Source organism: Engystomops pustulosus, chromosome 5 (genome assembly GCF_040894005.1).
Source record: "Engystomops pustulosus chromosome 5, aEngPut4.maternal, whole genome shotgun sequence".
Lineage (NCBI taxonomy): Eukaryota > Metazoa > Chordata > Amphibia > Anura > Leptodactylidae > Engystomops > Engystomops pustulosus.
In genome coordinates, this window is record NC_092415.1 from 163,235,913 (window position 1) to 163,250,834 (window position 14,922).

Consider the following 14,922-nt stretch of genomic DNA (forward strand, 5'->3'; position numbering starts at 1 on the left):
GTACTACAATGCAGCTCCATGGAAGTGACAATGGAATTTCTGTATGGCAGTTCCACCTTCACTGACAACACAATGTTATTGCTATAGAATTATTATTTCACTTATATGCCCCCATATAATTTCACATAGTCATATTGAATTTAATATGAGGTAAAAAAAAATCTGAAAATGACTTACAATATTATTACACAAAAAGAATAAATCACCGGGCAATCCCGCTTTTTTGCCCACAACAAATATGTCGCTCAGGCACATCCGCAGTAACCACTTCCGGTTTGGAAGGGCAGAGCCGCCCCGATCACGTGGTGCACGCGGCTCGGCGAATCATAGTGCGCGGCGCACACGTTTGAACTGACGTCCTCTATTACTGGTCTCGGAGTGTTGTGTCCCGTACTAGAGGCCTCGTAGCGGCGCTGGAAATATAGTGACTGTGAAACCGCCCCGGGAATCTACAGGTAACACTGTGCGCGGAGCTGTGCAGTGCACACCCGGGGTCTCCTCACAGCCCGGGATGTGCAGCGCCTGTCCTCTTACCAGAGACGCCCGGGATCTGCTGGTTACTTATGCGGAATATCCGCTCCTTGATGCAGAACTACAACTCCCAGCATGACATGGCAGCCTATAGCTGGACGCTGCTATGTCTGTGCGGCTGGCAGCGCATGCTGGGAGTTGTAGTTTGCTGGGGCTAGTATTTAAAGTGGACCTGTCAGAGCAATTTGGGACACTAAATTTGGGTCCTTATGTCCTTAATCGTCCTTTACCATGTACCCCTGTGGGCTCTGTTAAATAACCTTTATACTTACCCTAAGAAGGGTGCGATGAGGCGCATTGGACCCATCCCGTGTTCTCTGCGCAGTGACATAGGGGTTTGGTACGCGGCTTCACTGCGCGGGGAGCTCCGTAGCTGGGCACTCATGTGTTTTATTTTTATAGCAGGCACCCAGGGACTTTCTAAAGAGTGATTAGGGTCACAAAGTCTTTGGGTAGTTTAGTGTCCCCAGTTGCCCTGACAGGTTCCCTTTAATATTTTCTTATTTGGAGAGGGACAGGTGTAATATGTGTATCTGCCCGTAAAGGTGTATGATTCAAATATGCCTCAATAAGGAAAAATGTTCCCAAAAAAGTCACATAGTAACATATCCAGCCTCTCCTACCCTATTGCTATTCACAATATTCTCCGTTCTATGGCTTATGCCTGGATGACTTGCACACACTGCTGAAAGCTTGTGTCACCTATGTATTATAAGTGTGTGGAGCCGGGACTGTGGTGTTTCACGTGCGCTTTATGACTTGCTTATGTTTTTTAATGTAGAGGACTGAGCCTTCGGGAAGATGGCTAGAGAAAGATGTGTAAAGAAGAGCTTCCAGGACAGCCTGGAGGACATCAAGGAGCGCATGAAAGAGAAGAGGACAAAGAAGCTGGCTAAGGTGGCCACCGTCAATAAGGCTTTATCAACCAAAGTGAAGATAATCAGTAAGTGTTTCCTTCTACCTGGGGAACGGCCACCTTGAGGACCTTGTAATTTTGAAAATGTATTCTTCTCCCTTTAGACAACAGCTCTGCAACAGTGAAGACTTTCCAAGCAAACAACAAAGCTCTGGCTTTAGCCCTAGAGGCCGAAAAATTCAAGTGCCGGCAGGCGCAGGACCTGATTCTTCATCTAAAGCGAGAGCACCAGAGGCTGATGTATGAGATCTTCATGTTAAAGAGGAAGCTGATCATGCAGCAAGGGAGCAGGACATCGGATGTGAGTGTAATCTGTCTGATCTCGCTGTATAGGATTGCATGTGTGTGCCTTTCTCATCTACTAATGGGTTAAAGGGTTTGTCCTACATTGGACAATTATAAGAAAAATGTCTGCAGCATCTATAATTTTCATACACTGTTCATGACATGTCAACATGATAGATGTGTGAGAGCATATGTAGTGTTAACCTCACATGTGAGACCACTCTCAATTCAGGTTTACTGGAGCACCAAAACTGGAAAAAGTCTCCACTTGGCTATTTTTGACAGTTCCATAAGTTAAAGGGAACCGGTCACCAGGGACCTCATTTTCACTAAATACAGGTTGCAGAAGCCATCACACCTGCAGTGCAAAAATGCCTCTCTTCCTTTTCTAAGCATTTGCATTACAATATAATTGTGTGTTATAACTTACCTTGCACCCTGACAAAATCCTGGGGTAGTCTCGGGGGCACCCGAGCGCGTACCACCGTGCGCCGAAGCTGCTTCGAATATAAAGATTTAAAAAAAGTGTTTAAAAGCATTACAGCGCATAATGAAAATAACGAAGATATGCTCCGGCACCACCTCACCCTGGGCTGGTGCTCAGTATGTGATGCGTAGAAGTACAATTTGAAAGTGGTAGGTTTCCTTTAACCCCTTAAGGACGCAGCCATTTTGTAGCTTAAGGCTCAGCCCGATTTTTTTGGATTCGGACTTGCGTCGCTTTATATGGTTATAACTTTTGAACACTGTTACTTATCAAAACGATTCTGAGATTGTTTTTTTCCCCACATGTTGTACTTCATTTTAGTGGTAAATTTTGGCTGATAAGTTTTGCGTTTATTTACAAAAAAAAGAAAATATGATAAATTTTTTGAAAAATTTGCCATTTTCGAAATTCTAAATCATTGCGTTTTCAGGCAGATAGATTTACCACCTAAATAAGTTGCTGAATAACATTTCCCATTTGTCTACTTTACATTTTCATAATTTCTGAAATGTTTGGATAATTTATTTTGATGTCACGCGGCTTACAAATAGAATAGCGATTTTCCGGATTTTCAGAATTGACTATTTTGGGGATAAATACAGTTTTGAATGAAATTTTACATATTTAGCATCAAAACCCCCTATATAACCAACCCATTTTCAAATCTTGCACCCCTCAAGCTATCAGAAACAGCTTTTACGAAGATTGTTAACCCCTTGAGATCTTCATAGTAATTGAATCAAAATGGGGGTGAAATTTAGAATGGTCATATTGTTCCCTTATACGTTCATTTAGCACTAAAATTTACACATTTCCAAAATATAAAAAGAGAAAACCCACCATACAATTTGTTCTGCAATTTCTCCTGAGTACAAAGACCCCCCACATGTGGCTGTGACTTGTTTTATGGGCGCACAGCGAGGTGCAGAAGGGAAGGAGGGACCTGCAGCTGCCAGGATTTTAGTTTTCTCGTTGCCCCCTTTTGAAGGCTATAAAATTTTAGCTTTTTCGTTATTTGGGCCATGTGACGGCATTTTTTTTGCGGGACGAGATGCTTTTTCCATTGTTACCATATTGGGGTTGGTATCACCTATTGTTGAAAATTTAGGAACTTTTTTTGAGGGCAGGAGTAGAAAAGCATCAATTCTGTACTGGATTTTTTACTTTTTTTTTTTTTTTTTTGGTGTTCACTGTATAGCCTAATAATCCTGATATCTTTATTCTATGGGTCGATACGATTACGGGGATACCAGACTTGAATATATTTTCTTACGTTTTACTAAATTTGTCAAACAAAACCCTAATGTGGGGAAAAATCTATCATTTATGTATTGCCGTCTTCCAAGTGGCATAACATTGTTACTTTTTTGGCTACGGAGCTGGTTGATGGCTTGTTTTTTGCGGGACATGTTGTACTTTGCACCAGTATCATGTCTGAGTACATACGGTTTTTTGATCGCATTTTATAGTATTTTTTGTGGGATTGAAAAGGTAAAAATCATAATTTTTGGAGGGTTTATACCAGTTTTTTTTTACGGCGTTTATCGTGGGGGTTCAATAATGATTTACTTTTATTCTACGGGTTGTTACGGACGCGGTGATACTATATATGTGGGGTTTGTGTTATGATTTAGACTTTTTTTGAGTTATATGTCTCTTTATATGTTTTGGGAGTTTGGGGCATTTTTAGTGATTTATGACTTTATTTTTTTATTGAATAACTTTTTTTTTTTACTTTTTCACTTTTATACCATGGGACATGAAGAAGCAATCTTCTGATTGCTTCTTCATGATAATATTCTGCAATACTGATGTATTGCAGAGTATTATAAGTGTCAGCCTATGCACTTGCATAGGCTGGCACTGTGCCAGTAAGATGACGTCACAGACGCCATCTTACCGGCAATTCTTGCAGGTAACTCAGATCGGACCCCAGAGTTACTATAGCAACGATTGGCGCCCCCCGAAAACGGTTCGGGGGGGCCGATCGTGGAGGAAAGACCCCCCAGATGCAGGTTAGATGCCGCGGTCGCGCTGACCGCGGCATTTAACGGGTTAAGCACCCGCGATCGGAGACAACTCCGATCGCGGGTGTTACACTGGGGTGCCGGCTATTAGTTACAGCCGGCACCCCGTGTTTCCCGATGCCGGTTCGGCTCTGATCCAGAGCCGAGCCGGCATAAGCGCTGTGGCGGATATATCCGCCACTGAGCGCTAAGTCACTGCGCTCCGTGGCGGATATATCCGCCACGGAGCGTGAAGGGGTTAATAAGGCGAGTGGCCACATATGCCTGGAAGGAGGTCAGCATCTATCGTGTATTTGATATACAGTATCCTGTGTATATATCATAATCACAGCAATTCGCTTTCATGATCAGAGAGATCCATCACTGTCTTTTAGTTTCATTTAGATTGTGTTTTTATGTCCCCTACACTTTTCTTAATACTTTTTTTTTTTTTTTTTTTTTCTAGGCAAAGTTGATTTCTTTGAAGGAAATAATTTCTAAAGTCACCCACAATTTACTAGAGACCGCAAATCTTCTCGGGCCTGCTCATGCCTTGTGTTCCACGGATGGTGTGAGTATCCGAATCTCTTTTGAAGGAGACTCAAAAATTATAATTTTTTAAGGGTTTACTAAATTGGCTTTTTTTATCTTAATTTTAGAGCAAGACAAGTACCCCAGTATCTGTGGAGGTAAAGCGCGTTACCTCTCCCGCTGTGGCTCCTGAACCTGAGTGAGTATTTAGTTCTATATAAAAGGTCACTGCATATCCAAGTTTCTGCTTAGATGATTCACATACAGTAGGAACTGCTTGGTGCCAGCAGGAAGTGGTTTTGGGTAGCTTATGCAGTCATGCCCCTTTTGAACAGCTAAGTTTACTGTTTCTTTTAAACCAACCACCTTATAAGCCTCACACACAGCTGTCCTCCCCCCAATGTGTATAAGAACGCAAATTTGGCGGTATGGTGCCACACGTGTGCCATACACATGAAAAAGATGGTGTGTGTGTGGTACTTTTTTCTATGGGATGGGGTGAGCCACACCCATTCCTCCACCTCTCCAGCACGCTACCATAAGTGTGTCTGAATGTACCCTTAGAGGTCTTGTTAAGTTGTAAAATATCAAAGCTGTTTTGATGCACAGGGAGGCCACTGCTCCACCAGCATAGGTTGCATCAGTGACCTGCCTCAATAAGTGATTGACTGAGCCATGTGTCCTTGTCATAAAGGACCAGAAATTTAAGACCTACGGTAAACTTGGGAAACAAGTTTGAGGTTTTTTTTAGAAAAAATAAATTTAATTTCTATTTTACAAAAAAAAAAAAGTTGCCAGCCAGACTTACCCTATCAAGCATCTTTTAGGATATATTGAAAGGGTATAAGTGACAGAAGTGATAGAAAAATGCTATGCCACAGTCAGCCGCGCTGTTTTCTACATTATTCCCCTCCCCTTTTATCCACAATTGGCCGTACTATACATCCTAGAACGAAGACAACCCATCTGAAGGAATTTTGTTTCAAATCTTCAATCACAGGACAAAGACATATGAGCCAGCATCGTATGCACAGAGAGATTTTGGCAAAGGATCAAATCCAGGCAGAGGTCGCCAAGAAGAACCCACTGAGAGAATTACTTCAGCAAACCGAATGTCTAAAGGTTAGAAACTTACTTGTGTTTCATTCTAGCTTTTCTCGCATGCGATTATACAGTAAAGGTGGTCAGTCATTCAAGGCGACTTTTACAACCTCTTGGGGACTATTTCTATTTGCGGTCATTAAAGGGGTTTCCTCATCTTTGGTATTTGACATCTACATAATATCATGGCAATGGGAGCAACAAAAATAGCAGCACAACATCCTCTGTCATTTTAGTCCCTACCCACCATGCTACCCTAGCCCCCTCTGTGACCTTGCTTTATAGGCTGTTATACTCTCAGCACTTGTGCAGTGAGCACTTCCTGATCACCAGGCTGGGGGGGAGTGAGACAGTATAACAACCTATAAAGCCAGGTCACAGAGGGGCTAGGGTAGCCCCTTTGGCTCATTAGGATAATTTTAGAAGGCAAGAGGACATGAATAACAAATATAAGTCATTGTGCCTGGATATATGGGTAAGTGCCACTGGTTTATCATGATGGATTTTGATGGTAGGTTTGTAATTGTTGCACTGTTACTATTTACTGATATTACTTGATTGTGCACCTGCTCATTTGCATATACGCTTTGGTTGTGCTGGCCGATCTCTGTTTGTAACATATTGTATACTCGCATCACTTGTGTGGTACAGCCTCTACTGTTTTTGTTAAGAGCCCACTAACTGCTCTTTTTTCACTCTTTGATGCCTTGACACTGCATCAAGTAACAATCCTGGTGACCTATATTTTGCTATGATGCAAGAAGTTCCGTCCTGCACACTATAGTTGGTCCGCAAAACAGGCCACTCCATGTTCCGTGGTTTAGGTACCGACCCTGGTCATCTTCTTGAGCCCTCAATCCTTATATGTCAAGTTCTTTTGAACCTATTTACTCAAGTAAATGACTATCACTTCCCTACCATACAAAGGATTGTTTTGTATTGGAATAGTTATAATTACTTTATTATGCAGGTTTTCACTCCACTTTTCACCATTTTGTCACATTTCCAGCATCTGCCTGCAGCTCAAGTCTATCCAAGTCAGATTTTCCAAGGCCTGAACTGGAAGGTGAAACTGATAATAGTTTTCTAAGAAACGTGTCTATCAGGCGGCGTGCTTCAAGCTTGAATGTATGTATGGAGGAATCTTCCATGGTTATGCCTCTGAATGAAGAGCAGAAACTGCAAACCAGGTGTGATGTTTCGGAAGAAGTAATCGTTCCTGCTGAAGAATGCTGTAATGATGAAGTGATGGACGTGCACCCTGATCAGAGCCCATCAAAAGATGAATTTATTCCATTTACAAACAATTCTCAAATATCAAGTTCAACCCCTGAACCTAAACCCAAGCGATCGCAGTCTCTTAAAGGCAAAACAGAGTCTCGCACTGGAAGGGACAAAGGAAAAAAAGGCAAAGCGGATGGCCAAGGATCTGTCCAGCTGAAAAAGCCCTGGGAAAAGCCAAAACCAAGGGCCAGATCTAAGAGCCGAGAGAGGGGTGCAGGCAAGCCTGTGATCTCCAAAGACAAAATGAACTCCTCCCTAAACTCAGGCGATGCTTATGATTTTGTCTGTGAGGAAAGTATCCACATCACGCCATTTAGGGCAACAAAGCCTGGCGGTGACCCAGAAGAAAATGACCAGTCCATGGAAAGCGCTAGTAGCAGTGAGGAGGATCTAGAAGACAGCTTGTACGTGCCCATAAAAGCCAAGGCAAAAAATCAAGCGGTAGAGCAAAAGAAAACGCCTCTTCCTTCAAGACCAAGGTCCAAAAGAAACAAAGATGTGCAGCAGCAGTGTGCTGAGAAGTCCGAGAATAAAGGCAGTGAAAGGGTTAAGCCAGGTAAGTATATGACATGTGTGTATGTAGTTTAAAGGAGTGAACACATGGCGCATGATGCTATAGATGATGGGAAGATTGATGGTGTTCAAATGAACTGGTGGAATAAGTTAATAGTAGAACTGGCAGGCTGCAGCGTCTCCCGTGACCCGCAGTGGGGCACTAGCGGTGTAAGGAACAATAGAAAAGTAGGTGCAAAAAACCACAGGTATATAGGTGCGCGCTGCCCAAAGAGCTAAAATGTAACAGGACTAGGTCTATTAGATCGCACCCCAGCCGAGCACATGTGAGTCTCTACATTGCATACAGTGTATGTTGCCTTTTGGACCTGAGGAAGGGGAAAATTCGTCCTTGAAACGCGTCGTCCATAAAAATAAATCTTTAACACACATCTTGGACTTTACTGTTACATTTTAGCTCTAGCTCTATACCTGTGTTTTTGCACCTACTTTTCATGTGTGTATGTAGTCATTTGTCTCTCTTCTCTAGACCTATATTACACACCAGCTCGTGGTGTCCCTACATTGTCTGATGCTGCCCGAGCACTTCTGCATAGGGTTAGGGCTCATGCACACAGTGAGGGTGTACGGATGTGCGCTAGTACAAGTATATATGGGCTCGTGCACAAGATGGTGGTTTCCACTGCCCTGCGCATGAGAAGACTGCCTGGTCTGCAAAGCTTAGAGCAGGTCTTACTTCCCGTACCGCGGCTCGTGCAGTCCCCACAGGAAAGCTGTTTGGATCCCATATTGCAGCATGAGCTGTGCTTATGAAAGGATTGGGAAATAATGAAAGATCAATCACTCATCTCCCCTTGTATTGCACAGGACACCAACAAGGGGATTTGTCAGGATCATCCGCCAGTCTGACCACCTGTATAGTTAGGAGCCCCTGTGTTTATTGTACTGAGATTACGAGGAATAAACTAAGATCATTACTTTTTTTTCCCAAAAAAATAAAATGATTACAGAAGTGGCCAAAGAAAAGAAAATGACAAGAAGCGGTTTCAAAGGTTCAGTGGAGACTAAAAACAGACCTAGTGCTACAGACAAGACCACAGAAAGAAGCAAAGAAAAAGCCTTGCCGAAATGTAAAGAAAACATTGGGCTAAGCATAGCTGACCATGTGGTCCACGGCCCCTCCGTGCATCCTACAGATGATACAAGTAGGCCTTTCTATGGTTTCTTCATGTATATTTGTACAGGCAATTCTGTGTTTATATAGAAGGGGAGGGACTGTCTATTGATAAATCATTTTTAATTTTTATTGGTCTTTAACCCCTTAGTGACCACCCATACGGGTTTCTACGTCGGTCACTGAGAGGCCTAAGGCTAGGGAAGAGCAGTGTTCCTGCTGTCTTATGTTAACCCCTTAGATCCCACAGCAAATGCTGTGACCGCAAGTTCTTGTTTACCTGCCGAGGGAGGGGGCTCCCTCTCCTCCCGGCACCCCACAATGCCTAATGAAGGTCCCCGGGTCTGCTTTCGGCATGTGCCTGCCCCTGGCAGGATTCGACCGCAAGTCAGAAATTTATGGTCAGGCACGACAGATTGTTCTCATGCTTGACACTGCACTGAGATTCTCTACACACACACACACACACACACACACACACACACACACACACACACACACACACACACACACACACACACACACACACACACACACACACACACACACACACACACTCTCACACACACACTCTCACACACACACTCTCACACACACACTCTCACACACACACTCTCACACACTCTCACACTCTCACACACTCTCACACTCTCACACACTCTCACACTCTCACACTCTCACACACTCTCACACTCTCACACTCTCACACACTCTCACACTCTCACACTCTCACACACTCTCACACTCTCACACACTCTCACACTCTCACACTCTTCTGGCAAACAGTGGCATGCAGTGACTTAATCTACAAGTTATAGGCAGATAAGGTCTGTATCCAGGGGAGAGAGGCACAGCAGAGCTGACGGTGTATGCTATGGCTGAGATGGCAAAACTGAGAATGTAATTGTGTGTTATTTGGATCTCATCATCTCACATCTCTGATCTGTCTCATCAGATACTAGTGAATGTTCAGAAACAAAATAAAAGTGTAGTTTACCCCTGTACCCTGATAATCCATGCACAATGTCAGCACACAGCATCTCGCAGCACTAGAGGAATCATGAAGAGTCTGCTTAAAGAGCCCCACGCCCACACTCTGGAATCTTACACTGACTATCACTTTATAGTTATAGGAGCTAAAACTGCAATAATTATTAAGTACGGGTTAAAAATTATATATAATGTGTAAACTTTACTAGGGGATTGAAATTTGAGACTTTTCTTTCATGGGCAAAGACCTTCAAGTCACAAAAATGAATGGTTCTCAGTTTGTGATATTTTGTGGCTCATGCCTTCTTTTGTCCATTATACAGGTGAATTTGAGGGAACTTCTACAGCTCAGCGTATCAGCCTGTCTGATGTCACAAACTTGTCTGGGAGCTCGGGGAGCACAGAATTAAAGAAACATTCCTACCCGTTCTCTGACGATAATAGGAAAATATCCTCAGGTTGCATGAGGAAGAGGAGGTGTACTGTGACGGTCAATTATGCAGAGCCAAGCCTCAGCAAGTAAGTACAAAGCTTACATGCCCCATGTTTATACACGCAACATGTCTAGTAACATCAAGATTGGCTCTTCATGCATGGGTTTGGGTAATGGTAATGTTATGGCTTCAAGCAAGATTTAAGGGTTAAAGCTTAAAGGCGTATTCCAGGAATCAGCATAATTCATATACAAGTGGGTCATTAACCCCTACGTGCACTAGGATGTTATAATACGTCCCTGCGGGTAGATACTGCAAAGGCATTTGACACTGTCCCTCATAGACGCCTGATGGGTAAAATAAGGTCTATTGGTTTGGCAGAAATCATTTGCAGTTGGATTGAGAACTGGCTGAAGGATCGTATCCAGAGAGTTGTGGTCAATGATTCCTACTCAGAAAGGTCACCAGTTATGAGTGGTGTACCCCAGGGTTCTGTGCTGGGCCCACTACTATTTAATATATTTATTAATGATATAGAGGTAGGAATTAATAGCACTGTGTCTATTTTTGCAGATGACACCAAACTGTGTAGTGTAATACAGTCTATGGAGGATGTTCATAGGCTGCAGGGTGACTTGGACAAACTAAGTGTTTGGTCGTCCACTTGGCAAATTAGGTTTAATGTGGATAAATGTAAGGTTATGCACCTGGGGACTAATGATCCAAAGGCAAAATATGTCCTTGGGAGAGTCCCTTTTTGAAAAGGACCTGGGTGACTAGTAGATCATAAATTAAATAACAACATGCAATGTCAATCAGCTAGCTCTAAAGCCAGAAGAATCTTGTCATGTATCAAAAGTGGTATGGACTCTCGTGATAGAGATGTAATATTACACTTTACAAGGCACTGGTCCGGCCTCACCTGGAATAAGCTGTCCAGTTCTGGGCACTGGTCCATAAAAAGGATGCCCTGGAGCTGGAGAGGGTTCAACGTAGAGCTACAAAACTATCAGTTATGGAGGGTCTCCGTTATGAGAGAAGATTAAAACTACTAGATTTATTTAGTCTGGAAAAGAGACGTCTAAGAGGGGACATGATTAATCTATATAAATATATGAATGGCCCATATAAAAAATATGGTGGAAAGTTGTTCCAGGTTAAATCAAAAGGCAAGGGGGCACTCTCTCCGTCTGGAGAAAACAAGGTTTAATCACCTGATCACTTCAGTGGCTGACCACTTCACCAGCTTATGGAAATCTCCTTTTCCCCCAAATACACTCGGACACTTTTTATGGGGAGCAGAAGACGTTCTGCTGTGGGGAGGGACTTTACAGGATACCTGTCACCACATTTTTGCAAATACGGCAAATGGCAGGTCTCTAGAAAGCTCTAGTAACTATCTGGTGCCCTTCTCTTAGCTAAAATTGTTTCCTTTACATCCTCCACAAATCAGAGTTATAAACTTGCCTGATATCTAGGGATCTAAAGAGCCAGTCAGGGAGCGTGGCCTAATGTCTTGTGAGCAGGTTGACATCATTATAGGTCTTTTAGCTTCTTGACATTAGCAAACTGTACCCCATGCACATATCTGACCACGTAAAAAAAGATTACAGCATGGACTTATACTCCTCTCCATGCAGGCTGCCGTGATTTCATGTGATATATATGCTTGGTGTACACTTTGCTAATGTGAGGCTAAAGGACCTGCGATAGGACACGCCCACCTTACAATGCTGAGAGATGAGGACGGATGGGAGGAGCCGGCCACATCGCTGGCCGGAAGCTCCCTGAACGCGGCTTCTGTGCCTCTGTAAACAAACTGGGGCACGGATTAGATGGACCGCAGCGGGGGACATTGGCAGCGCCGGAGGAGGTAAGTACACTTTTTATTATTTTTAAATAGCCCATCCCAGCTCGGTCCTAAGTAATTTCTTAAATCCGGATAACCCATTTAAGGCCCCTACATAATAATTATTACCGAACCCTGATCAACTATCTTGTAGGTTATGGAAAAGTGTCAGATTGATTATTAAATTAGTATTTTGCTTCTGTATTTGTGAGCCAAATAAATGCATAAAATGGCATAATGGAAGGACCCATTTGTTCTGATGCAGAGTACTATCGTATGAAACTGGTCCAAGTGTGCGTTCACATAGAAGTTGTCATTAGGTTTTTATATTTGGTTGCGACTTGTATGAGAACAGACCCTTTTAGCTGCAGTGTCTGTGGTGTGACAACCCCTTTAATTGTTGTCTGTGCATTCCCTGTCATGTCTGACCTTCATTACGATCTCTTGTTTTACGCAATTTATTCATATCTTCCAGAAAGCTCAGAAGAGGAGATCCCTTCACAGATACAGAGTTTTTACTTTCTCCTATTTTCAAGGACGACAATATGAAGCGGAAATCACTCAACAGGAAATCTCTTGCCAGATACAATGAAGCGTTTGTTGGCTGTCGTTGAACAGAAAAGCAGAGACTGTTGTAAATGTACTTACTGTAAATGTTACTTGGGGTCTGTGCATCCAGTGCGGGTAATCTCTCTGCTCTAAGTGGAGGGTCTCATATAATGACCACCCACCACTGCTGTCTATCAGCCCTCTGTGCGGACATTTGTACATGTGATACACACTCAGATACTCGTCCATAACTCGGGAGCCACAGCTAAGGAACATTTAGTTTCCTGGGAAAAGCTTGAGTCCCTTATATTCTCTATCGTTCTGTGCCTTGGACTGTCTCCATAACTATATGACTGAGTGGAGACTGACAATAACTGATAGAAGCGGTCATGGCCTGGTCCTATCAGTTATTGTCAGTCTCTACTCTACCACTGTGCATAGAGATCACGCCATGACTGCTTCTCATTCATAGAAGATAGAAATATAAAGTTACAATTTGCTCGGCTCCTTCCGCAGGCTACATGTTAGGTTGCACATTCATGGTGCTTTTCAGGACTAAAAAAATGACCTATACTTGGGATAGGTGATCAATATCAGACACCCCAATCTAACAATTGTTTAAAGGGACCTTAGTGTTTCAGTGAGGTTCCCTTTGCTTCTTATAGGGTGCAGTATAGCAGATAGTATGGTGGCTGTACTTAATCCTACAACTGAATGGGGCACTAAGTGGCACCCTGATGGCTAAGGCTTGCCAGCCTCTCTGAAGCAGCACTGCCCCTTCCAATAACTGATCGTTGAGGGTGTAAGACCAATGTGATATTGTAGGAATATTCTAAGCATGGGTTATCAGTATTTTAACCATAGAAGACCCCTTTAAGCTGTGGAAATGTTGGCACCTTGTTTGGTGCCAATATAAAGCCACCATCATGCTTGCTGAGGCAACAGTAGCATTTGTGCTTGTATACACAGGAGCGGTGACAAATATGGAGAAGACTTTTACAACCGGTATGATGTGTCTTTGTAACATGTCCACATCTTAGATTCCTTTAAGTGGAGCTCTTGGGTCATGGACTTGCAGGCTTCAGGCTTTCCTGAGATTGTATTTAAGGGTTAAGGAGCTGAAATGTTGCACTGCCCCATTTGTACATTGTGAATTGATTTCAGCTGTATTATGTAAAATATGCATTTATGTATATATTTTAGTGGACACCCTTGTAGTGGTATTAGAAGCCACTGTATATTGTCTGGTTCCTCACAAACACCAGAATTATTGAAAGTGTCTCTCCCCTTGTTATTGTGTCATTGAAACTTCTCGTAGTATGGGTGGAGGAGTTATGGACATTGAGCAGAACAAGTAATCAGACTAGGAATCGGTGACTGGAGGAAACCTACCCTAGGGGTTGTATGTGTAGTTATATTTTGGAAGCCGCTGATGTGTATTTTTCTACTAGGCAATCTCTAGAATCCAGTGTGATGGTTACATACGGCGTCAGGTTATACAGTAGGATTTTATTCATAAAGGGGAGAAATAAAAGTGTATATCTGTGTTTTGGAGCCATTTGTATCTGAATTTTCATATTTTTATTAGTGTTAACATTTGTGAATAAATGATGTATATTGACGTATCAAAGTTTTAAAGTTAAGTTATTTGTATTTCATATTGTTTTCCCCATTCCATGGCCTGTTTACTTGAAGAAATTGTACATGTTAGGGCTCATTCACACAGCGGGGGGGGGGGGGGGGGGGCGCTCTTCACCCCTCCTCCCTCCATAGGAAGATGAGTGTGCTCATCGGGAGCAAGAGGTCTATAGGGGCTGTGATTTGGCCTCATCATGCAACCAGATCACTGGCCCCATAATGGGCGTGTGAATAAGTCCGTACCATTAGCTGTAAGCAGAGGTAATCTGCACCATAGATGGCCAGGCACAAGGCTGACTTGTGGACAATGCAATGCCCATTGTTGTAGAAGGACACAAACCATTGGTTTGCCTCTCTTCTCCTACGTTTGCACAAGTTGAATTTTTCATTGCCCATTTTCCAGATGGTGTAATGGAATGGACAGGGAGAAAGGTGAGGGACACTGATCCCCACCAGATTTGGTAACTAGTTGCTACAGTCCCTTTCTGCCATTAGAGGCCACCTAATCTTACCTGCTGTTCTATGCCGGTTAGGATTAGTTAATGATCCTCAGTGGGCTGACATGTAATGTTACTTCCGTATCCGACACCATGAGGCACAGCTATTTGTATAATAAATCTATATATCTCCATCA

General features: G+C 43.0%; 1 protein-coding gene across 1 annotated transcript; it reads left to right on the forward strand.

The window, feature by feature from the left end:
- Positions 1-259: 259 nt before the first annotated feature.
- SGO1 (shugoshin 1) lies at positions 260-14,280 on the forward strand. The gene is made up of 10 exons (XM_072153639.1): positions 260-455; positions 1,313-1,474; positions 1,552-1,748; positions 4,692-4,796; positions 4,885-4,955; positions 5,757-5,878; positions 6,867-7,697; positions 8,665-8,859; positions 10,142-10,337; positions 12,577-14,280. Exons 2-10 carry the CDS (start codon positions 1,333-1,335, stop codon positions 12,713-12,715), a joined length of 1,998 nt encoding a protein of 665 aa, XP_072009740.1. The 5' UTR covers positions 260-455; positions 1,313-1,332; the 3' UTR covers positions 12,716-14,280.
- Positions 14,281-14,922: the final 642 nt, after the last annotated feature.